Here is a 25,837-nt window from a genome sequence, read left to right as displayed (position 1 = left end):
TTCCGGCTGATATTAGTAAGATTCATTCTAGAGGATGTTGGACTCAGAGCCCAACCCAGCCTTTTACTTCCTTCTCTCTCTTCATTCCCTCCCCACCATTTCCTCAGCTGACAGGGAGTCCCACCCTAAAGGCCATCCTTTTCTACTGGTCAAAATGGGCTTCTCAGACATGTGATGGATGCCACTTACAGCCTTGACAAACTTCCCACCTCAGCCGCCAGCCTGAGATACATCACTGTCACAGGGGCATCACACTGTCTGTGTGGGACAAGTGGCCCTGAGCTCTTGCTTTTCCTACAGCTAATTCTAAATCTCTCTCAATTCATAGTATTTCTTTTTTCTTTTTTTTTTTTTTTTTGAGACGGAGTCCCACTTTGTCACCCAGGCTGGAGTGCAATGGTGCAATCTCGGCTCACTGCAACCTCTGCCTCCCAAAGTGCTGGGATTACAGGCATGAGCCACCGTGCCCGGTCGTAGTATTTCTACTCACAGGGGCAGAGAGGAGGCCGGGAGCTGTGACTCATACCTGTAATCCCAGCACTTTGGGAGGCCTAGGTGGGCAGATCACGAGATCAGGAGTTCAAAACCAGCCTGTCCAGCATGGTGAAACCCCATCTCTACTAAAAATACAAAAATAGCTGGGCGGGGTGGCAGGTGCCTGTAATCCTAGCTACTCAGGAGGCTGAGGCAGGGGAACCACTTGAACCTGGGAGACGGAGGTTGCAGTGAGCTGAGATTGTGCCATTGCACTCCAGCCTGGGCAACAGAGCAAGACTCCGTCTCAAAAAAAAAAAAAAAAGAAAAAAAGGAAAAAAAAAAGGGCACAGAGGAGTGGGGGGGGGTGGGGGTCCTGGTCTTCTGACATTTCAGCTTCTACAAAGGTATTACCTCCTGAGCCCTTATAACCCATTCTCCTTGCTTATCTCCCCCACCTTTCTCTCTCTGGGCACAGTACAAGAATGTGCTTCTAAGGGTATGTGAGCAGGTGTGATTTTGTGGAAGAGATGTGTAGGTGGATGAGAGGGTGTGCATTGTGATGTATGAGGGAGGGTGTGCATTTGTGCAAATTCTAAATGTGACTGACGCTTTGTGGGCGGATGGGGAGAAAGTGTGTGTCTGTGGGTGTGGAGGTGTGTGTGTGTCTGTGTGTGACTGGAGGAGGTTGGCTGCCTGTGCAAATACATGCCTGCAAAAGCTCTTCTTCTTCCATAACTGCATTGTTTGGGAGGAAACTAATCAAATCAACAGGAAATGTTTTTGACCTAATGCAGGAGTAGCTGTCCCAGGACTTCCTGTCCTTATAACAGAACCAGAGGCGGCGATACTCTATTCCAGAGGAGTAAGAAGGGGCTGCAGGGGTGGAGAAAGGTTCAGTGAGAGGAAGGGCCAGTGGCAGCCCCTTATTATGGATGGCACTAGGTTGGGCCCAGCATCTCACTAATCTAGTAAAATAAGTCTGTCCACTCTCAGCCTTTTATGACCCAGGACTGTTCAAGGAGGCCAAGGATCCAGAGAAGATGAAAACAAACCTGGAGATAAAAACCACTGTCCACAGAAGCAGGGCACTCTGCTACCAACTTCCAGCACTCTCAAGAAGCACCTGTTTCAGCTTTTTCAGAGTTAAGGCCTTCTCCCCCACCCTTAGAGTGGGGGAAACAAGAGGAAACCATGGTGAGCTGCAGGGTCATGGCAGTCTCACTGGTCATATAACCAAAGACCTGTTCTTTCCCAACTACTGGCTCAAGAGATGAGAGGTGCCCGGGCATGATGGCTCCCACCTGTAATCACAGCACTTTGGGAGGCTGAGGCGGGCAGATCACCTGAGGTCAGGAGTTCAAGACTGGCCTGGCCAACATGGTGAAACCCTGTCTCTACCAAAAATATAAAAATTAGCCAGGTGTGGTGGTGCATGCCCGTAGTCGCAGCTACTTGGGACACTGAAGTGGGAGGATCACTTGAGCCTGGGAGGCAGAGGCTGCAGTGAGCTGAGATGGTGCCACTGCACTCCAACCTGGGTGACAGAGTGAGATCTTGTCTCAAAAAAAAAAAAAAAAAAAAAAGAGGTGACAGTGGGCAAGTTCCACTCAAGGGATGGGGCAAGCCACAGACTGTGTTCCTCACCTTTAGAGAAACCTCTGGGACTGGTAAGAAACATTACCTATAGGTGTAATTTGACATTTGCTGGGAACTGTTGCTGTCCCTGTCAAACACCCACTGCCTGAAATTCCTAAGCCAGAAACAACGCAACTTCTTGCCCCATGGAAGATGACACAGAAACGTAAATTCCTAAGAGGACCACGCTTTGAATTTCAGTCACAGGGAAAATTTCAAAGGATCAGATTTCCCTCCAAAAGCAGATTTAGGAAGCAGTAGAGCAATAAGGTTGGGGTTTCTGAAAGGGCAGATAGGTCCAAACATGGAAGAAAAACTTTCATCTTCAAAATTTCACCTAAAGATGGCCGTGGGAGGAAGAGTTTTGTGTGTGTATGTGTGTGTGCCTGTGTGTGTGCCTATGTGTATGCATGTGTGCATCCATGTGTATGTATATGTGTATGCATGCTTGCATCTGTATGTATATGTGTGTGCATGCATGTGCGTCTATGTATGTATGCTTGTGTGTGTGCCTGTAAGTGCGTGTGTGTTAATGCCTTGTATCTGGCTGGCTGTCTTTCTCTATTTGACCCTCTTTAACTGAAGCCTGGTCAGTCAGGCTTTTCTAGCTCTATTTTCTTATTTTTTTTATGTATGTATGTATGTATGTATGTATGTATGTATGTATTTGTTGAGACAGTCTCACTCTGTTGTCCAGCCTGGAGTGCAATGGCACGATCTCAGCTCACTGCAACCTCTGCCTCCTGCGCTCAAGCGATTCTCCTGCCTCAGCCTCCTGAGTAGCTAGGATTATAGGCACACGCCACCACACCCGGCTAATTTTTGTATTTTTAGTAGAGACGGGGTTTCATCATGTTGGCCAGGCTGGTCTCGAACTCCTGATCTTGTGATCCGCCCGCCTTGGCCTCCCAAAGTGTTGGGATTACAGGCATGAGCTACTGCGCCCAGCCATCTTATTTTGTATTACGGAATATTTCTTTTTCTTTCTTTCTTTCTCTCTTTTTTTTTTTTTTTTTTTTTTTTTTTTTTTTGAGACGGAGTCTTGCTCTGTCACCCAGGCTGGAGTGCAGTGGTGTTAGCTCACTACAACCTCAGCCTCCCGGGTTCAAGCAATTCTTCTGCCTCAGCCTCCCAAGTAGCTGGGACTACAGGCACATGCCACCATGCCCAGCTAATTTTTGTATTTTTCGTAGAGACGGGGTTTCACCATATTGGCCAGGGTGAACTCCTGACCTTGTGATCCGCCCGCCTCGGCCTCTCAAAGTGCTGGGATTACAGGCATGAGCCACTGTGCCCAGTGAAATATTTCAAACATACATGCAACTAGAGAGAACAGTATAACCAGTGAATCCCCAGTGTACCTGGCATCCTGCTTCAATGATTATCTTAGTCAATCGTATTTCATTGTTTTAGTTTGTTGTTTTGCTGGAGGTTTTTTTTTTTTCTTCAACTTTTATTCCTCACCACTAGACAACTAGGGATTGCTGACGTTTTTTGTTTTCTGGTTTTTTTTCCTTTGAGACGGAGTCTTGCTCTGTCGCCCAGGCTGGAGGGCAGTGGTGCTATCTCGGCTCACTGCAAGCTCCGCCTCCCGGGTTCACACCATTCTCCTGCCTCAGCCTCCCAAGTAGCTGGGACTACAGACGCCCGCCACCACACCCAGCTAATTTTTTTGTATTTTTAGTAGAGACGGGGTTTCACTGTGTTAGCCAGGATGGTCTTGATCTCCTGACCTCGTGATCCATCAGCCTCGGCCTCCCAAAGTGCTCGGATTACAGGCATGAGCCACTGTGCACAGCTGGATTGCTGAAGTTTTTAAAAGCAAATCTTAGTCATATAATTTCAGCTATAAATATTATAATATATATCTGTAACAGGTAGACTTAAAAAAACTGACCCATATATACAGATGATTAGAGAAAGTTATAAATATGTGTGTATACTGTAGTATACATACACATATTCACTTACTCTGTCAGTTGAGAAGGGCCAAAAAGCAAGACACCCCAGTAGCAATGAGCATACTTACCACGCAGATCTTGGTTTATTATTATTATTAGAGATGAGGGCCTCCCTTTGTTGACCAAGCTGATCTCAAACTCCTGGCCTCTGGCCATCCTCCCATCTAGGCCTCCCAAAATGTTGGGATTACAAGTGTGAGCCACTGTGCCTGGCCCAGATCTTGGTTTCTAATACCATTCTCCAATAACACTTATTCTCTAATAACTTCTTCAAGAGTCCTTGAAGAAATGACTGATTCTACGATTTGGGCAGGAAATATACAAGAAGAGCTATTTCCTTACTTTGTTGTAATGCCAAAAACGTAAGGAAATACACAGACACACACACACACACACACCACCCCCCCCGACAGGGTATAGTAAAAGGTCACTGGAGAGGTGGAAAATTTGAGTAACAAAATAAAATAGTATCAGCTGGGCGTGGTAGCTCACACCTGTAATCCTAACACTTTCGGAGGCTGAGGCAGGTGGATCACTTCAGGTCAGGAGTTTGAGACCATCCTGGCCAATATGGTGAAACCAAACCACGTCTCTACTAAAAATACAAAATTAGCTGAGTGCAGTGGTGCATGCCTGTAATCCAAGCTACTTAGGAGGCTGAGGCAGGAGAACCGCCTGAATCCAGGGGGTGGAGGCTGCAGTGAGCTGAGATTGCACCACTTCACTCCAGCCTGGGTGAAAGAGCGATACTCTGTCTCAAAAAGTAAATAAATAAAATAAAATAGTATTGAATCATAACCCAATGTATAAAAGCCTGTATCTATATAAATAAATCAATGGGGGCCAGGCACAGTGGCTCACATCTATAATCCTAGCACTTTGGGAGACTGACGGGGGTGGATCACCTGAGGTCAGGAGTTTGAGACCAGCCTGGCCATCATGGCGAAACCCCATCTCTACTAAAAATACAAAAAATTGGCTGGGCGTGTTGGTGCGGGCCTGTAATCCCAGCTACTTGGGAGGCTGAGGCAGGAGAATTGCTTGAACCCGAGAGGCAGAGGTTTCAGCAAGCCGAGATCGCACCATTGCACTCTAGCCTGGGTGACAGAGCCAGACTCTATCTCAAAATAATAATAATCAATCAATCAACCAATCAATGGGGAACTCAGACCTCTTCCATGCAGAAGAATTACAAATAATGTATGTAGACGCTCCACCCACATGGAGGCAGAGCGCGACTGCACACTCATTGTGATCTGCACATAGCGACTTCCTTCCAAAGAGTACAGTATGAAAAGCAGGGGCAAAACAGTAACTTTACAGTGGAGAAACTTGACAAACATTACCTCAGCCAGTGATTAAGTTTAATAAGGCCGGGCGCGGCCGGGCGCGGTGGCTCACAACTGTAATCCCAGCACTTTGGGAGGCCGAGGCGGGCAGATCACGAGGTCAGGGGATTGTAGCCATCCTGGTTAACATGGTGAAACCCTGTTTCTACTAAAAATACAAAAAGAAGTTAGCCAAGCCTGGTGGCGGGCGCCTGTGGTCCCAGCTACTCGGGAGGTTGAGGCAGGAGAATGGCGTAAACCCAGGAGGTGGAGCTTGCAGTGAGCCGAGATCGCGCCACTGCCCTCCAGCCTAGGCGACAGAGCGAGACTCCGTCTCAAAAAAAAAGAAAAAAAAAAAGAAACAAGACATGAGGGAAATTGAGGAAATGTGAATATAGTGTGGACTTTAGTTGGCAACAATGTATCAACATTTGTCAATAATTTAACAACACCGCAGGGCACCATGGCTCATGCCTGTAATCCTAGCACTTTGGATCAACTGAGGTCAGGAGTTTGAAAGCAATATGGCCTACACGGTGAAAGCCTGTCTTTACTAAAAATGCTAAAATTAGCCTGGCTGGTGGCGCATGCCTGTAGTCTCCGCTACTCAGGGTGCTGAGGCACAAGAATCCCTTGAACCTGGGAGGCGGGAGGTTGCGGTGAGCAGAGATCTCGCGACGGCACTCCAGCCTGGAGGATGAAGTGAGACTCTCTCAAAAAATAAAAAATAAATAAATAAAATTATAATAACTCTAACAAAAATATTAATATTAGATGTAAATAAGTGAAAGTGTTTGGATTAAATGGAAACTTTTTGCAATCTTTCTATAAATCTAAAACTATTCTAAAATTGTTTATTTTTCAAAAAAATTATTCTTTTGCCAGGCGCAGTGGCTCACTCCTGTGATCCCAGCACTTCGGGAGGCTGAGGCAGGCGGATCACCTGAGGTCAGGAGTTTGAGATCATCCTGGACAACATGGCGAAACCCCGTCTCTACTATAAGTCCAAAAATTAGCCAGGCATGGTGGTGGGCACCTGTAATATCTGCTATTCAGGAGGCTGAGGCAGGAGAATAGCTTGAACCCGGCAGGCAGAAGTTGCAGTGAGCTGAGATGGCACCATTGCACTCCAGCCTGGGCGACATGAGCAAGACTCCGTCTCGGAAAAAAAAAAAAATTATTCTTTTCAGAGACAAAGTCTTGCTCTGTCACTGAGGCTGGGGTGCAGTGGTGCAAACAGCTTGCTGCAGCCTCACATTCCTGGGGTCAAGTCATTCTCCCGCTGCTGCGTCGCTAGGACTATAGGTGTTTGCCACCATACCCAGCTAATTAAAAGTTTTTTTTTTCGTTTTGTTTTTTTTTTTTTGTAGATACAGGGTCTCTCTATGTTGCCTGGGCTGGTCTTGAATTCCTGGCCACAAGCAATACTCCTGCCTCAGCCTACCAAAGTGCTGAGATTATAGGCATGAACCACCACACCCAGTCTTTGAAAGAAAAAATCATAGTCTTACCCAATACAAATTTCATAAATCCTGGCTGGGTGTGGTGGCATGCACCTGTGGTCCCAGCTACTCGGGACGCTGAGGTGGGAGGACCACTTGAGCCTAGGAGGTCAAGGCTGCAGTGAGTCATGACAGCACCACTGCACTCCAGCCTCAGTGACAAAGCAAGACCCTATCTCAAAAAAAATGTAAATCCTTAATATCATACAAAATCCAGTTTATATTTAGTATTCCCTAACAGTCTCAAAAACAGTTTCAAAAATGAAGATATAAACAAAGACCACATTTCATATGTAATAGTCTCGGCCCAGAGCAGTGGCTCACGCCTGTAATCCCACCATTTTGGGAGGCTGAGGTGGGCGAATCACTTGAGGTCAGGAGTTTCAGACCAGCCTGACATGGTGAAATCCCGTCTCTACTAAAAATACAAAAATTGGCTGGACACAGTGGCTCATGCCTGTAATCCCAGCACTTTGGGAGGCTGAGGCGGGTGGGTCACTAGAGCCCAGGAATTTGACACCAGACTAGGCGACACGGCAAAACCCTGTCACTACAAAAAATACAAAAATTAGCCAGGTGTGGTTCAGGCCTGTGGTCCCAGCTACTCAGGAGGCTGAGGCAGGAGACTCGCTTGAGCTCGGAAAGCAGAGGTTGCAGTGAGCTGAGGTTGCACCATTGCACTCCAGCCTGGGCAACAGAGCAAGACCCTATCTCAAAACAGTAGAAAAGATTCATCAGTAAGTTCATATAACGGCAACCTGATCCATCCATATAAAGTCTTCATCAACCTTTCACCTATTTGTTAAACAATGACTATTAAAGCTACTAGGTCAAAGGTTGATGAAGACTTTATATGGGGCCGGGTGTGTTTTTCAACTTTAGCAGGCACCAAAATCAAGTGGAAGGCTTGTTAAAACAATGCTGGGGCTGGGCATGGTGGCTTATGCCTATAGTCCCAGCATTTTGGGAGGCCAAGGCTGGCAGATTACCTGAGGTCAGGAGTTTGTGACCAGCCTGGCCAACGTGGTCCAATGGTGTCCCTACTAAAAATACAAAAATTAGCTGGGCGTGGTGGCACCATTGCCGCGAGCCATTATCTCATTATTTCATTGCAAACGATGATTTTCTACTATCATTCATTCTGCATTTTTGGCTCCAGTTCCTCTCCCTCATCCCGCTACCTCCATAACTTCTGACTAGGTCTAGTACTATTTTGGACCGCAAGATGACTAAATCCTAGTAGCCAAAATTTATGGCTGCAGTTGAAGCCAAGAGGATTTGAGAATTATAGATCTGCTACAGTGCTGGACCAGCAGCATCACCTGGAAACTTGGTAGAAATGCAAATTTTGGGGTTCTATTAGAAACCTACTGAATCAGGCCCGGTGCGGTAGCTCATGCCTATAATCCCAGCACTTTAGGAGACTGAGGCAGGTGGACCACCTGTCAGGAGCTCGAGACCAGCCTGGCCAACATGGTGAAACCCCATCTCTGCTAAAAATACAAAAATTAGCTGGGCATGGTGGCAGGCGCCTGTAATCTCAGCTACTCAGGAGGCTGAGGCAGGCGAATCACTTGAACCCAGGAGGAGGCTGCAGTGTGCCAAGATCAAGCTATTGCACTCCAGCCTGGGCAACAAGAGCAAACTCCGTCTTTAAAAAAAAAGAAGAAAAAGAAAAAAGAAAAACCTACTAAATCAGAAACTCAGAGGTTGAGGCCCAGCAATCTGTTTTGTTTTATTTGAGGCAAAGTCTGGCTCTGTGGCCCAGTCTGGAGTGCAGTGGTTCCATCTTGACTCACTGCAACCTCTGCCTCCCAGGTTCAAGTGATTCTCCTGGCTCAGCCTCTTGAGGAGCTGGGACTACAGGTGGACACCACCATGCCCAGCTAATATTTGTATTTTTAGTAGAGATGGAGTTTCACCATGTTGGCCAGGCTGGTCTCGAACTCCTGACCTCAGGTGACCTGCCAGCTACAGCCTCCCAAAGTACTGGGAGTATAGGCATGTGCCACTGTGCCCGGCCCCAGCAATCTGGTTTAACAAGCCTTCCAGGTGATTCTGGTGCCTGCTAAAGTTGGAAAGCCACTGGACTAACATTGGCTGCCCCATAATGTCCTTCAGTCTAGCAATGATTTACTTAAGGTCCTACTATGTGCATGGCAACATGTTGGGTGCTCAGCATTAGATGCAAAGAACAAGGTCTGGTGAAAAGGTAACTGGTGACAGTTGGCAGTTGGCAGTGTGTTCTCAGCATACCACACAACTGGTGCAGGCGGTAAGATTCCAGGTGATTCCAAGGAAAGTTCGGTGAGTAGGCGTGGCTGGCAGAAGTTTTAGAGTTGACGCCAGCTAGGCCTTAAAGAAATATCCTTTGGAGACAGGGGTGACAGGGAAAAGAGGGAGGATTTTCAAGAAGGGAGGCTGGGATGAACAAAGGCAAGATTCTGGAGAAGATGATAACCTTGCTAGCAAGAAAGCTTTATTCCCTCTCTTCTCACCACCACTATTTCCGCAGTGCACTCTGGCAGTGTTCTTCCCTTGGGCCTTTTTCATGGTTACCTTCTAGCTTCTCCATAAACACATTCGTCACGTTGGTGTGTGTGTGTGTCCACGTTTCTGTGTGCTGCCGTGGGCGTGCGTGCTGGGATGTAGGATGTGGTAACACTGGCTGGTGAGTGCAGAGGGACGTCTGAGGAACGCTCTGTCCCTGCCAAGGGTGTCGTATGTGCAGAAGGGGCTGTGCCTGCTGTACATCAGAAGGATGTGTGGGCCAGGCGCGGTGGCGCAGCCTGTAATCAGCACTTTGGGGGGCCAAGGTGGGCGGATTACCTAAGGTCGGGAGTTCGAGACCAGTTTGGGCAACATGGTGAAACCCCGTCTCTACTAAAAATATAAAAATTAGCCAGACATGGTGGCGGGCACCTGTAATCCCAGCTATTCGGGAGGCTGAGGCACAAGAATCGCTTGAGCCTGGGAGGCGGAGGTTGCAGTGAGCCGAGATTGCGCCACAGCACTCCTGCCTGGGCGACAGAGCAAGACTGTCTCAAAATAAAAAATAAAAAGGATGTGTGTTCTGGGTGATGGTATAGAGCTTACGTGGGAGTAATAAACTGCCAGCCGTGCAGCACTGCGCTCACCAGTCCGCCACGCTGAACAAGCAAAGCCCAGAATGCTTCGAGCTAAGCCCGGGAGAGGCGGGGCTGGGCTGCGGGGCGGAACCTGGAATCTGGCGGCGGCGGAAACGCTACTTCTGCGGGGCAAGATGGCGGCGCCCAGACAGGCCTGGATCACGTAGGTGGCGGGGATGAAGGGACGGATTTCAGGTGATCTGGGCGGAGGACCCAGGGTAGCGTGTCCAATTTCTTTGCTGGAACCTGCCTGCGGGCCTTTGGTCTGTAAGGGAGCAACTGTGGCCTCCTCAGTGCATAGATCTCGGGCACGGCCCTTCAAGGGGCGGCAAAAGCTGAGACTCGGTTATTACTCATTGCAGAGTTGGGTGGTCCAGGAGGCTTAACTAGAACCCTTGACCAAAGCGGTAGGGGCTAGTCACGCGTCCCTATTCGGGATTGGATCCTGGCTCTGTAGGATAGGCTGCAATGTAAGAGCCCCAGAGACTCCTCAGAGGCCAAGATAAACCCAGAGGTCCATTGTTAGGACTACTTTTTTTTTACGAGTTACTCTTTAGGCATTACTCGTTAGGATTACAGGCTTGAGCCACCGTGCCCGGCCAATGTTATCACTTCTAGCACGGATTGGTTCTGGACAAATCTGTTCTGGAGTTTGTGGGGAAATACACTGGTGGCTTTACTTAGGACTAAAAGAATTGTTACTGAGGTTTATTTATATAAGTAACAGGCACTGGGCTAGGCGCTTTGCGTGCATAGTCATTTAAATCCTCACGTATTTCCTATTATATAGGACCTGTTACTCACATTTTACAGTTGTGGAAACGTGACTTGAGTCAGCATAGAGGCCGGGCACGGTGGCTCACGCCTGTAATTCCAGCACTTTGGGAGGCTGAGGCGGGCGGATCACCTGAGGTCAAGAGTTCGAGACCAGCCTGGCCAACATGATGAACCCACGTCTCTACTAAAAAAATACAAAAAATTAGCCGGGTGTGGTGGCAGGCGCCTGTAATCCCAGCTACTCGGGAGCCTGAGGCAGGAGAATCACTTGAACCCAGGAGGCGGAGGTTGCAGTGTTCCGAGATCGTGCTATTGCACTCCAGCCTGGGCAACAAGAGGGAGAGTCCGTCTCAAAAAAAAAAAAAAAAAAATAGGTAACTTGCTTACTTTCGCACGTTTAGTGCATTTAGTAAGTAGTGGAACTGGTATTTGACTTCTGGCCTATTGATTCCACAACTGGTGCCCATAACCCCCCTAGCTCTTTGTGATATAGGTATGGTGCACCCTGTGAAGTGAGCTGGACTTTGCTTTGGGGTCACATGAATCCATGGATAAGTAAGAGGAATTGTTTCTGCTTATGCAGAATCTTACAGGAGTGAATTGTTAACATACCATGGATTCTCACTTCATCTAGTTCAGCCTTCCTTAGCGCCTCTGGGTAGGCACTGGGGTAGGAGACTTTTTCCTTGTTTGTTGGCCGGACTGCCCAACAATTAGATATGGTTAACTGCCCTTTGGCTGTATAAATAATAAGAATCATAACTGGCGTTTGTGTCCTTTCATGTATAAGACTCTGTTCTAATCTTCTTACATATATATAATTAATTCAGGAGGTAGGTACAGTTATCTTCATGTTACAGATGAGGAAACAAGCAGAGTAACTTCAGTAAAATACCTTGCTTAATCTTACACAGTTAGTAAATTGTAGAAACTGGATTTGAACACAGGCAGTCCATTTTCATACTGTTTGCCTACCATTCAGGAAAAGGCACATCTGTGTACTTTGCTGTTGTCATGCTACAAACAGTACTTAATACAAGTTCTATGCCAAATTTAAGACGAAATTTTGTAGACAGGTCTTTGCTCACTTCATCCACTTCCTTCAGTTCTCTACTTATCTAAGTTTTTTCCTTCAATATTGAGCTCTATTTTTAACCTTTAGGGATTTTTCCCACCTCTGAAATCCTGTAGCAGTGATCTTCTGTGTGATTAATTTGATCACTGGGATGTACTGCCTTGTAAATGTATATGCATGTTTACCATATTCTCTCACCCCAAATTTGGGTACATCATTGACCAAAGGAAGACTTTTACAATCTTGGAGACATCATTTTAACTGTAAACCTTTGGAATTTCTAGACTTGTGTGGGCAAAGAGAGATAATGAAGTGAGAAATTTTTTTTTTTTTTTTTTTTGAGATGGAGTCTCGCTGTGTCTCCCAGGCTGGAGTGCAGTGGCGTGATCTCAGCTCACTGCAAGCTCCGCCTCCCGGGTTCACGCCATTCTCCCGCCTCAGCCTCCCAAGTAGCTGAGACTACAGGCGCCCGCCACCACGCCCGGCTAGTTTTTTGTATTTTTAGTAGAGACGGGGTTTCACCATGTTAGCCAGGATAGTCTCGATCTCCTGACCTCGTGATGCACCCGCCTCGGCCTCCCAAAGTGCTGGGATTACAGGCTTGAGCCACCGCGCCCGGCGAGAAATTATTAAAAGACCCAGTATTTCGGCATGGTCTCTGTCTCCCCAGTAAGCCCCTTGAACCCAGGGACTGGATTTTACCCCCATTTCTTTATATTTACAGCCCCTTGTACACCGCTTTGCCCAGAGTAAACTCGCAAAAAATGTTTTTGATAATGTTTGTAAGGTCACACCGTCACACTAAATGCACTAAATGTACAAAATTAGGCAAGTTACCTATGCTTTTTTTTTTTTTTTCTGAGACAGACTCTCGCTCTTGTTGCCCAGACTGGAGTGCAATAGCACGATCTCAGCACACTGCAACCTCCACCTCCTGGGTTCAACTGATTCTCCTGCCTCAGGCTCCCGAGTAGCTGGGATTACATGAAATTGTTTCACCATTTCTACCCCTTTTAGCCTACCCCCAACCCCTGTGTTGGGAGGTGTTTCCAGTGCTGGCTTAGTTATTAGATCTGATCCTGCTTAGAAGTAGATGAAGAAAAAGTAAGGAAATGTGTCATTCAGCACTTTTTTTTTTTTTTTTTTTTTTGAGAAAGAGTCTCATGCTCTGTCTCCAGGCTGGAGTGCAATGGCACGATCTCGGCTCACTGCAACCTCCGCCTCCCAGGTTCAAGTGATTTTCCTAGCTCAGCCTCCCGAGTAGCTGGGACTATTGGCGTGTGCCACCACGCCTGGCTAATTTTTTGTATTTTTAGTAGAGATGGGGTTTCACTGTGTTAGCCAGGATGGTCTCGATCTCCTGACCTCGTGATCCACCCGCCTTGGCCTCCCAAAGTGCTGGGATTACAGGTGTGAACCACCGTGCCCGGCCTTCATTCAGCACTATTGTTAGTCCCAGCTATCTAGCTTGTCTACCTCTCCATCTCACCCTCCTTCAACTTTTAGGAGGTGGTCAACTTCATCATGTTCTCCCATGTACCATATTTATTCCCTGCTTTTTTCTTTTTTTCTTTTTTTTTTTTTTTTGGAGACGGAGTCTCACTCTGTTGCCCAGGCTGGAGTGCAGTGGCCGGATCTCAGCTCACTGCAAGCTCCGCCTCCCGGGTTTACGCCATTCTCCTGCCTCAGCCTCCTGAGTAGCTGGGACTACAGGTGCCCGCCACCTCGCCCGGCTAGTTTTTTGTATTTTTTAGTAGAGACGGGGTTTCACCATGTTAGCCAGGATGGTCTCGATCTCCTGACCTCGTGATCCACCCGTCTCGGCCTCCCAAAGTGCTCGGATTACAGGCTTGAGCCACCGTGCCCGGCCTCTTTTTTCTTTTTTTCGAGATAGAGTCTAGCTCTGTTACCCAAGCTGGAGTGCAGTGGCGCAATCTTTGTTCGCTGCAACCTCCGCCTCCTGGGTTCAAACCATTCTCCTGCCTCAGCCTCCCAAGTAGCTGGGACTACAGGCACATGCCACCACGCCTGCCTAATTTTTTTGTGTTTTTAGTAGAGATGGCGTTTCACCATGTTGGCCAGGCTGGTCTTGAACTCCTGACCTCAAGTGATCCACCCCCCTCAGCCTCAAAGTGCTGGGATTACAGGTGTGAGCCACTGCGCCCGGCCCTATTCCCTGCTTCTATACCTTTGCCCAGCTATCCCTTCTGGCTAGAGGCCTATCTCATCCTTCAAGGTCTGGTTCAGTGATTTTCAACTGGGGGTGACTTTTTTCCGAGGTGACATTTGGCAATGTCTGGAGACATTTTTGCTTGTCACAACTGGGGGAGGAGGTTTGCTGATGGCATCTAGTGGGTAAAAGCCAGGAATGCCGCTAAACATCCTACAGTGCACAAGACAGCTTCCTACAGCAAAGAATTATCCAGCTGTAAAGATCAATAGTCCCTACTGAGAAAGCTTAGTGTAGTTCCAGCCTTTGCTCTTCAGGAGATTCTTTATAGTTCTTCCCCATCTGCCTCACTGTTCCAGACTTCCAGGACACCCAGGCACCCACAGCACTAGGCAGTAGAACATAGTGAGTAAGAGCACGGACTGACTGGGATTGAATCCTAATCCTAGCACTTACACTGAGACCTTGGGCAAATACTTAACTTCTCAGCACTCTTCTTTTCTCAGCTGTAAAATTTGAATAATAGTAGTAACCTACCTCATAGGCTGTTATGAGGATTAAATGAATGAATATGGAAAAAGTGCTTAGAGAACAGTATGTGGTGCATACTAAGTGCTCAATAAGTGTTAGCTATAACAATGTTTTTATTATTACCAGCATCTAGCTCAGGGGTTCCAAAACTAGCCAGCCAGCTTGCAGGCATCTTTGGCCAGTCCAGTGTTTTTTGTTTTATAATTGAGATATAGTTTATATACCACAGAATTCATCATTTCATTTTAATATTATTATTATTATTATTATTTTGAGACAAGTCTCACTCTGTCATCCAGGCTGGAGTGCAGTGGTGCGATCTTGGCTTAACGCAGCCTCTACCTCCCAGGTTCAAGTGATTGTCCTGCCTCAGCCTCCTGAGTAGCTGGGATTACAGGCACGTGCCACCACGCCCAGATAATTTTTTTTGTATTTTTAGTAGAGACAGAGTTTCACCATGTTGGTCAGGCTGGTCTTGAATGCCTGACCTCGTGATCCACCTGCCTCGGCCTCCCAAAGTGCTGGGATTACCAACGTAAACTACTGAGCCTGGCCAGAATTCATCATTTTAAAAGTTTACAGGCTGGGGCAGTGGCTCAGGCCTGTAATCCCAGCACTTTGGGAGCCCGAGGTGGGCAGATGTCTTGAGCCCAGAGATTGAGACCATCCTGGACAACATGGTGAAACCGTGTCTCTATGAAAAACACAAAAATTGCAGGGTGCAGTGGCTCACATCTGTAATCCCAGCACTTTGGGAGGCCAAGGTGGGTGGATCATAAGGTCAGGAGTTCGAGATCAGCCTGACCAACATGGTAAAACCCCATCTCTACTGCAAAACTGCAAAAATTAGCCAGCTGTGGTAGTGGGCACCTGTAATCCCAGCTACTCAGGAGGCTGAGACAGGAGAATCACTTGAACCTAGGAGGCAGAGTTTGCGGTGGGCCAAGATCGTGCCATTGCACTCCAGCCTGGGCAACAAGAGCAAAACTCTGTCTCTCAAAAAAAAAAAAAAAAAAAAAAAAAATTAGCTGACTGTGGTGGTACATCTGTAGTCCTAGCTTTTTGGGAGACTGCGGTGGGAGGATGGCTTAAGCCCAGGAGGTGGAGGTTGCAGTGAGCCAAGATCATGGTACTGCACTCTATCCTGGGTGACAGAGCCAGATCCTGTCACAATAAATAAATAAAGTTTACAATTCATGGCTTTTAGTATATTCACAAGGTTGAACATTTTCATTACTCCAAAAAGACGCTCCATACCCATTAGCTGTCCATTCCCATTTCCCTCCAGCTCTCCTAGCCCCTGGCAATTACTAATCTACTTTCTGTCTCTATGGATTTGCCTATTTTGGACATTCCATATGAACAGAATCATACAATATGAGGCCCTTTCTGGCTAGCTTCTTTCTTTCTTTTCACTAAATAAAATGTTTCTGAGTCATATAGCTTCTTTCACTTAGTGTAATGTTTTCAATGTTTGTGCATTAGAACTTCATTCCTTTTTATTGACAAATAAGTGTAATGTCTCTATGTTAATTTTTTTTTTTTTTTTTTTTTGCCCTTTGTGCCATGATTATGTAAAGTCTTAACCTTTGGAGAAGCTGGGTGAAGACTATATATGGAAACTGTTCATACTATCTATATAAATCTGTAAATCTAACATAACAAATCACAAGTTTAAAAAGTATATAAATTTATAGTATATAGAGAAAAATAGAAATGTGCATATTTTATCATGATACAAAACAAACATTTGATTGATGATTTGTTTGTTGATTTATTTATTTATTTATTTATTTGTGAGATGGAGTCTGGCTCTAGCCCAGACTGGAGTGTGGCGTGATCTCAGCTCACTGCAAGCTCTGCCTCCGGGGTTCACGCCATTCTCCTGCCTCAGCCTCCCAAGTAGCTGGGACTACAGGCGCCCACCACCAGGCCCAGCTAATTTTTTGTATTTTCAGTAGAGACGGGGTTTCACTGTGTTAGTCAGGATGGTCTCGATCTCCTGACCTCATGATCTGCCTGCGTTGGCCTCCCAAAGTGCTGGGATTACAGGCGTGAACCACCGTTCCCTGCCGATCCTGTCCCTTAAAAAAAAAAAGATTATATTGAATTATAGATTTGGGGAGTATTAAGTCTTCTAATTCATGAACATGGGATGTCTTTCCATTTGTTTAGGTCTTTATTCTTATTGTTATTAGTTTTTGTAGAGACATGATGGTCTGGCTTTGTTGCTCAGGTTCATCTTGAACTCCTGGCTTCAAGCAGTCCTCCTGCCTCAGCCTCCCAAAGTGCTGGGATTACGGGCATAAGTCACTATGCCCGGCCCCATTTGCTTAGTTCTTTAATTCAATAGTTTTCAATGGACAAGTCTTGTACTTTTTTGGTTAAATTTATTCTAAAGCATTTTATTCTTTTTGATGCTATTGTAAATTCAGTTGTTTTCTTAATTCCATTTTCTGCATGTTCTTTGCTAGTGCATAGACATACTTTTTTTTTTTTTTTTTTTTCGAGACAGAGTTTCACTCTTGTTGCCCAGGCTGGAGTGCAATGGTGCAATCTTGGCTCACGGCAACCTCCGTCTCCCAGGTTCAAGTGATTCTCCTGTCTCAGCCTTATGGGCGCCCACCACGACTCCCAGCTAATTTTTTGTATTTTCAGTAGAGATGGGGTTTCACCATGTTGACCAGGCTGGTCTCAAACTCCTGGCCTCAGGTGACCCACCCGCCTTGGCCTCACAAAGTGCTGGGATTACAAGCGTGAGCAACCGTGCCTGGCCAAAAATGTTTTTTACATTGATAGTTTACAGCCCAAGGTTTTTAATAATTTGCATACCTTTAGGCCAAGCATGTTCTCTCCAGTTTGATACAGAATCATCACCCCCCATTATGACACATATCTGCCCGGCCCTTGATGACATTTTCCTCAGGTCTCCTGCTGGCTGTTCCTGAGAGTTTTATCACCCATAGATTATAAACAACCTAAGTTGGCTATAAATGTTGTTGCTAGGCTGATGACATCAGGGAGGGCTGAAGACGGAATGGCAATAAGGTATGAATGAGGAGGAATGAATTCAGGTGAACCCAAGGATAAAGAAGATCTTCGCTGATGCCCAGTAAAGAGAATCAGGGTTCAGTTGCAGAGGGCCCATATTCTTTGTTGCTCTTAGGGATGAATAAGAGGGAATCCCCGCACAGAGACACGGCTGGAGAGAGTCGTACTGGGGAGGCAGCTGGAGCAGCAAGATGCTGTCGCGACCAAAGCCAGGGGAGTCCGAGATGGACCTGCTGCGCTTCCAGAGTCAGTTTCTCGCAGCTGGTGCAGCCCCGGCGGTGCAGTTGGTGAAGAAAGGAAATAGGGGCGGTAGTGATGCCAACTCAGACCGGCCTACGCTCCAGGACCATCGGGATGTGGTGATGTTGGACAGTGAGTGCCCGGGGGTATGAGGCTGAGAAGTAGAGAGGGTACAGCCTTGGGCCCCTTCCTCTTCATGATGTGGTTGGATTCAGACACATCATTATTATTTCAGACACTGCATAGCTTCTGTTGCTTCAGCCCCATTTTACATAGGAAGAAACTGAGGCTCAAAGAGGTTAAATATCTTACCCAAGATGACACGGCTTGAGCCAGGGCCCCATGGCAGCTGTCTTTCTTCCCTAGCCTGCAGAGTCTTCCTAGTATGTGCATATACTCATGTTTGGGATCTTTTCTTTCTCAGATCTCCCAGATTTGCCCCCAGCTTTGGTCCCTTCTCCCCCGAAGAGAGCCAGGTCCAGCCCTTGCCACCCCCTGCCTGAGGATGAGGACCCAGAAGAGAAGCTGAGGAGGCATGATCAGCACATCACTGCTGTCTTGACTAAGATTATTGTGCGTCTCACTCGGGCTGAGTAGGATAAGATGTTCCAGGGTAACAGGGATATAGGAGGCTTGGGGCGGGTGAGCCTTATGAGTGGACGGTGCTTCAGAAAGGTAGAGTTTTACCCCCCGAGGTCAGGTTGGGGGCTGGGTTAGAATCACTCTGCCCTGAAGGGAGGAGGGTCCATAACCCCCCAGAGTGAGGTTCTCATCGTTCAGAACTGGGCTAATAGGATAGGGTCCAGCCTAGGGAAGTCTCTCCATTGTGCTTTACAACTCTGTGCTTTGTTGCTACAGGAACGAGATACAAGTTCAGTGACTGTGAATCTGCCTATGCCCAGTGGCGTTGCTTTCCCCGCTGTGTTCCATCGCTCGCGGGACACACAGGTAGGGAAGGGTAAGCTTAGGTGGTGCTTAGGAGACAGACAGGTGAGTCTCACAGTGCATCTTCTTCAGGCAGGTAGTTTAGTGATGATAAGCAATTTCATTTACAAAGCAGTACTATACTAAGCACTTCATACCCATTACTTCTTTTAATCTTCATAACAAACTTATAAGGCAGGTATCATGATGATACCTTGGGGATGAGGATTCCTTATTCCCATTTTTCAGATGAGGAAACTGAGACCCCAAAGAGATAAATAACTTGTCCAACACCACACACCTAATAGGTAGGAGAGCCAGAACTTCAACCCAAGTCTGTGAGATTCTAAGACTTTTATTCCTATAGGCCTCTCCTTTTTCTGAGAACTAGGGTTGTGATCCCTGGAAATGGAGCAAAGCCTCTTTTATCTCTTTGTTCCAGAGGCCTTGATATAAAGAGGTTGAGAGGAAAGTGGGATAATGAGCATCAGTAACCTGGGTTTTCTTTTTGCCCCGCAGGGGAAATCAGCAACATCTGGTAAGAGAAGCATTTTTGCCCAGGAAATTGCAGCAAGGAGGATAGCTGAAGCCAGGGTCCCATCAGTTGGGGAAGTCGTGCCCAACCTGGGCCCACCAGAGGGTGAGCTGGGGTTGAAGAGGATTGGGCTTGGCCTTTTTAAAAGACACAGTCACGGGGTCATTTTTGAAGACATATCTTCCTGCCTCAAATGAGAGGTGCATTTGAGCCATCTCAAGTAGTCTGAGAATACTAGGTATGGGAGACTTGGGTCCATATCTGGGTCTCAGGTGCTGGGAGTGGGGCAGGCCATTATGCAATCCTAAGAGAAAGGGAATAGGGCAGAAGTGTCTGGCAGAGACTGTAAAATGAATGTGTTGGCCAAGATTCCTTTAATGATGCAAATTATTAGCTGAACAGCTGGGAGCAGGCCCCTGGCTACAGATGGCTGCCTAGATATCCAAGAGAAGAGTCAGAAATTAGGGTGTTTCTGAGGAAAACCTTTTCATGTAAGTACTAGGGAAGCGGTGAGTGGAGCAGCCACCTGGAGTCCCTGTGCCAGACCCAGTGGGGTCTCTCCACTCTGTCTGAGGAAAGCTTAGGTCTATACCTGTCTCCAGGGCTACTAGGCTTATAGAAGAAGGCCAGAAAACCCAGTTAGAGCCATGGAGGACAGAGCAATGAACATGATCATACCTTTCTTCCAGGTGCCGTGACCTGTGAGACACCCACTCCTAGGGACCAGGGCTGCCAGCTTCCTGGGAGCAGCCACAGCTTTCAGGGACCCAATCTGGTCACAGGGAAGGGGCTCAGGGATCAAGAAGCTGAGCAGGAAGCCCAGACTATCCATGAAGAGAACATAGCAAGACTGCAGGCCATGGCTCCTGAGGAGATCCTGCAGGAACAGCAGCGGTTGCTGGCCCAGCTTGGTATGGGTGCCTGACTTTCGTGCTGAGACCAGGCTAGGAGGGGAATACCACTTATTGAGCAAGGCTTACTGTGAGTTCTGGGCACTGTGCTGAGTACTTGAATGCTTTTTTTTTTTTTTTTTTTTTTTTTTGAGATGGTCTTGCTCTGTCACCCAGGCCAGAGTGCAGTAGCATGATCTCAGCTCACTGCAGCCTCCACCTCCAGGGCTCAAGCAGTCCTCCTACTTCAGCCTCCCGTGTAGCTGGGACTACAGGCGCACACCACCACACCCAGCTAATTTTTTTTTTGAGACAGAGTTTCACTCTTGTTGCCCAGGCTGAAGTGCAGTGGTGTGATCTCGCCTCACCACAACCTCTGCCTCCCAGGTTCAAGAGATTCTCCTACCTCAGCCCCTCGAGTAGCTGGGATTACAGGCATTTGCCACCACACCTGGCTGACTTTTCGTATTTTTAGTAGAGGTGGGGCTTCTCTATGTTGGTCAGGCTGGTCTTGAACTCCCGATCTCAGGTGATCCACCCGCCTTGGCCTTCCAAAGTTCTGGGATTACAGGCATGAGCCACCATGCCCAGCCATTTTTTTTTTTTTTTTTTTTTTTTAATTAAAAAAAATTTTTTTTTTGAGATGGAGTTTTCACTCTTGTTGCCCAGGTTGGAGTGCAATGGCACAATCTAGGCTCACTGCAACCTCTGCCTCCTGGGTTCAAGTGATTCTCCTGCCTCAGCATCCTGAGTATCTGGGATTACAGGCACCCACCACCATGCCCAACTAATTTTTGTATTTTTAGTAGAGACGGGGTTTCACCATGTTGGCCAGGCTGGTGTCGAACTCCTGACCTCAGGTGACCCACTCGCCTTGGCCTCCCAAAGTGCTGGGATTACAGACGTGTGCCACTGTGCCCAGCCTTTTTTTTTTTTAGACAGATTTTAGCTCTTCTTGCCCAGGCTGGAGTGCAATGGCACAATCTCTGTTCATTGCAACCTCTGCCTCCCAGGTTCAAGCGATTCTCCTGTCTCAGCCTCCGAAGTAGCTGGGATTACAGGTGACCACCACCATGCCTGACTAATTTTTTGTATTTTTAATAGAGATGGGGTTTCCCTGTGTTGGCCAGGCTGGTCTCAAACTCTTGACCTCAGGTGGATCAAAGTGCCTCCCAAAGTGTTGGGATTACAGGCGAGAGCCACCATGCCTGGCCCCCAGCTAATTTTTTTTTTAAGGTTTTTGTAGAGATGAGGTCTCACTATATTGCACAGGCTGGTTTTTGTTGTTGTTGTTGTTTTTAAGAGTCTCACTCTGTCACCCAGGCTGGAGTGCAGTGGCACTATCTCAGCTCACTGCAACCTCTGCCTCTCAGGTTCAAGTGATTCTTGTGCCTCAGCCTTTTCAACAGCTAGGATTAGAGGCGTGTATCACCATGCTCGGCTAATTTTTTTATTTTTAGTAGAGATGGGGTCTCACCATGTTGGCCAGGATAGTTTCAAACTCCTGGTGTCAAGTGATTCACCCACCCAAGCCTCCCAAAGTGCTGGGATTACAGGCATCAGCCACCGTGCCTGGCCTTTAACACGTTATTCTGTTCTGTCCTTAAACTTGTCCTTTGAGGTAGGTGGTATTAACCCCATTTTACTTATGAAAAAAAACTGAGGCCTAAAATTTCAAAGAAATTTTACCCAGGTCACATAGCTGATAAGGAGCACAGGATTTAAACCCAGGTCTATCTGGTCTCATAGGCCCTGTGTTTGTTGTTGTTGTTTTGAGATGGAGTCTCCCTCTGTTGCCCAGGCTGGAGTGCAGTGGCACGATCTCAGCTCACTGCAACCTCTGCCTCCTGAGTTCAAGCAATTCTCCTGCCTCAGTCTCCTGAGTAGCTGGTATTACAGATGTGCACCACCACACCCAGCTAATTTTTTTGTATTTTTAGTAGAGACAGGTTTCACCATATTGGCCAGACTGGTTTTGAACTCCTGACCTCAAGCGACCCATCTGCCTTGGCCTCCTGAAGCGATGCGATTACAGGCATAAGCCACCGTGCCCGGCCGAGGCCCTGCTTTTATTTATTTATTTATTTATTTTTTTTTTTTTTTTTTTTTTTTTTTTTTTTTGAGACGGAGTCTCGCTCTGTCGCCCAGCCCAGGCTGGAGTGCAGTGGCGCGATCTCGGCTCACTGCAAGCTCCGCCTCCCGGGTTCACGCCATTCTCCTGCCTCAGCCTCCCGAGTAGCTGGGACTACAGGCGCCCACAACCGCGCCCGGCTAATTTTTTGTATTTTTAGTAGAGACGGGGTTTCACCGTGGTCTCGATCTCCTGACCTTGTGATCCGCCCGCCTCGGCCTCCCAAAGTGCTGGGATTACAGGCGTGAGCCACCGCGCCCGGCGAGGCCCTGCTTTTAACCACTGTGCTATGTATAACTGTACTATCCCGGTATAGTATACACTATGCTTTATTATAGCTATACTCCAGTATATCTATAGTCTCTTCTACTCTGTGATACTATGCTATGCTATACCTCCCTGCTAGTGTCTGTTCACCAAAATACCAGGTACTCAGTCAATCTTGTTACCCTCTGTATACTAGCACCTCTATAGAGTATAATACATGTTAGGGCTCAGAATGGTGCCTTGCACCTGTAATCCCAGCACTTTGGGAGGTTGAGGTTAGAGGATCACTTGAGGCCAGGAGTTCAAGACCAGCTTGGGCAACATCGTGATAATCCATCTCTACAAAAAATAAAGACATAATAAGTTACAGCCAGGCACGGAGGCTCACGCCTGTAATCCCAGCACTTTGGGAGGCCGAGGTGGGCAGATCAAAAGATCAAGAGATTGAGACTATCCTGGCCAGCATAGTAAAACCCTGTCTCTACTAAAAATTCAAAAGTTAGCTGGGTGTGGTGGCATATGCCTGTAGTCCCAGCTACTCGGGAGGCTAAGGCAGGAGAATCGCTTGAACCCGGGAGGCAGAGGTTGCAGTGAGCCAAGATCGTGCCACTGCACTCCAGCCTGGGTGACAGAGCAAGACTCGATCTCAAAAAAAAAAAAAAAGGCCGGGCGCGGTGGCTCACGCCTGTAATCCCAGCACTTTGGGAGGCCGAGGTGGACGGATCACGAGGTCAGGAGATCGAGACCATCCTGGCTAACACGGTGAAACCCCGTCTCTACTAAAAAATACAAAAAACTAGCCGGGCGAGGTGGCTGGCGCCTATAGTCCCAGCTACTCGGGAGGCTGAGGCAGGAGAATGGCGTGAACCCGGGAGGCGGAGCTTGCAGTGAGCTGAGATCCGGCCACTGCACTCCAGCCTGGGTGACAGAGCGAGACTCCGTCTCAAAAAAAAAAAAAAAAAAAAAATTAGCCAGGTGTGGTGGCGCATGCCTGTAGTCCCAGTTACTTGGGAGGCTGAGGCAGGAGGATTGCTTGAGCCCAGGAGTTTGAGGCTGTGGTGAGCTACAGTTGTGCTACTGCACTCCAGCATGAATAACAGAGCAAGACCCTATCTCTTTAAAAATATATATATAAAGCCTGACCAACATGGTGAAACCCTGTCTCTACTAAAAATACAAAAATTAGCCAGGTGTGGTGGTGGATGCTTTTAATCCCAGCTACTCAGGAGGCTGAGGCAGGAGAATCGCTTGAACCCAGGAGGCAGAGGTTACAGTGAGCCGAGATTGCGCCACTGCATTCCAGCCTGGGTAATAGAGCAAGACTCCCATCTCCCAAAAAAAAAAAAAAAAAAAAAAAAGGCTGGGCACTGTGGCTCAAGCCTGTAATTCCAGCACTTTTGGAGGCCGAGGTGGGCGGATCACAAGGTCAGGAGATTGAGACCATCCTGGCTAACATGGTGAAACCCCGTCTCTACTAAAATACAAAAAAATTAGCCAGGTGTGGTGGCGGGCACCTGTAGTCCCAGCTACTTGGGAGGCTGAGGCAGGAGAGTGGCCTGAACCTGGGAGGTGGAGCTTGCAGTGAGCCAAGATTGCGCCACTGCACTCCAGCCTGGGCAACAGCGAGACTCCATCTCAAAAAAAAAAAAAAAAAAAAAAAAAAATATATATATATATATATATATGTAAATATGCGTGCATAAATAAATTAGCTAAGAGTTGGCCCTAGTCAACATCAACTTATTCTACAGCCACTTACGTTGGAACTGTGACCTGAAACCAAGCACAGGGATAGGCATAAGAACCTGGGCCAGGGGACTATCAGGGATACAGGGAAAGGTGGGCAGGTGGGCCTAGTGACCCCACAGGTGTGAGAAGGCTGGGTCATTGATGGGCCACAGGAGCACCCAGAAGGCTCAGGCCCAGGCTGGGAAGCAGCTTGTCCTAGTCCTTGGCACTCACATACAGGCAATATTCAGCAGGTTGTAGGTCTGTAGGAGGCCAGGGAGGATTTGCCCTCACTCACTCTCCCCTCTACCTTCGCCTCTAGACCCCAGCTTGGTTGCTTTCTTGAGATCTCACAGCCGCACCCAAGAGCAAACAGGAGAGAAGGCCTCTGAGGAGCAGAGGCCAGGAGGACCCTCTGCTAATGTCACCAAGGAGAAACCCCTCATGTCAGCTTTTGCCAGTGAGCCCAGGAAGGGAGACAAGCTGGAGCCAGAAGCCCCAGGTTTGCAGGAGGCGGGGTCATATTTTGGTGGATAAAAGTAGAGGAAATTGTCCCTTCTCCTAGGCCTGGCAAATGAGAGAAGAGAGAAGCTTCTGTGCTTTTGGACATCTAACATTAATCTTCATTACTGGCTTCAAGTCAGTCTTCATTGCTGATGCATGTCTTCTTCCTGCACATGCTTCCTGTTTTCTTGTCCTGTTATTGCTCCTTCCCCGCCTTCCCTTTTAAGGGGCAGCAATGCATGATGGCTGAATCCCACCCCACCCCCTCCTGGCAGACTGTCTTCCTGCCCTTGCTGTAGCTGCCCCAGCTCTGGCTCTGTCCATCCCACTGTTCCTTCTCTCTCTGCTCACAGTGTTGGGGGGAAGATGGCAGGGCCAGGGTAATGGGAGAGGCAGAATCTGACAAAGGTCTTATGAACATGCCAGACCAGAAGCAGAGAGGCCAGTGGAAGCACTCATTTCCCAGAAACTAGATTATTTCATTAGTGATTAGCAAAAGAAGAAATCGAATTATGACAGCCAGGAACCTCATGCCCCCGAAGGAGCTCCAGGCCAGCTGAGCAGGTTGGGTGGGGGTAGGCATGAAGGAGGAAAATGCTGTGGGATTTGTTTCTGTATCCTGCCTCCCAGGAGCAGTATAGCTGCTTCCTCCTCCTTGTCCCCACTCTCCTGCTCCTTTAAGGGCTGGTACTGGAGAGTGGAGAGTGGTGCCTTCCCAATATATGTGGTCCTCCTTCTTCCTCTTTTTCACCTTTCTTTCTCTTTCTTCCTTCTCCTCTTCCTTCTCTCTCCTTTCCCAACAAATCCTGGGGTCAGCAAGGGGCTGGAGCCCAGGATGGAGTGTGTCTGTCATATTTGAGATTTTCACCCCAGCCCCAGGAGTTCCAGTCCCTGGGCCATGCCATTTAGCCATAACTGAGGGGAGAAGCTGGCAGATCCTGGAACGGAAGTGGATATGGCAGCTGCTGGGTGATAGTGGGGAC

General features: G+C 47.6%; 1 protein-coding gene across 2 annotated transcripts in view; it reads left to right on the top strand.

The window, feature by feature from the left end:
* Positions 1 to 10,043: 10,043 nt before the first annotated feature.
* Positions 10,044 to 25,837, top strand: part of RPAP1 (RNA polymerase II associated protein 1) — a 28,672-nt gene continuing 12,878 nt past the window's right edge. For both annotated transcript variants that reach the window (XM_050799378.1, XM_050799377.1), the window contains exons 1-7: positions 10,044 to 10,194; positions 17,751 to 18,007; positions 18,300 to 18,448; positions 18,734 to 18,823; positions 19,319 to 19,439; positions 20,024 to 20,245; positions 24,673 to 24,852. In XM_050799378.1, coding sequence (XP_050655335.1) covers positions 17,827 to 18,007; positions 18,300 to 18,448; positions 18,734 to 18,823; positions 19,319 to 19,439; positions 20,024 to 20,245; positions 24,673 to 24,852 — 943 coding nt within the window. In that variant the 5' untranslated portion in view covers positions 10,044 to 10,194; positions 17,751 to 17,826. The remainder of the gene's footprint in view (positions 10,195 to 17,750; positions 18,008 to 18,299; positions 18,449 to 18,733; positions 18,824 to 19,318; positions 19,440 to 20,023; positions 20,246 to 24,672; positions 24,853 to 25,837) is intronic.

The sequence above is a fragment of the Macaca thibetana genome, chromosome 7, assembly GCF_024542745.1.
Source record: "Macaca thibetana thibetana isolate TM-01 chromosome 7, ASM2454274v1, whole genome shotgun sequence".
In the NCBI taxonomy this organism is placed as follows: domain Eukaryota; kingdom Metazoa; phylum Chordata; class Mammalia; order Primates; family Cercopithecidae; genus Macaca; species Macaca thibetana.
The sequence above is the reverse complement of the archived record's forward strand: the minus strand, read 5'-3'. Positions and strand labels throughout refer to the sequence as shown.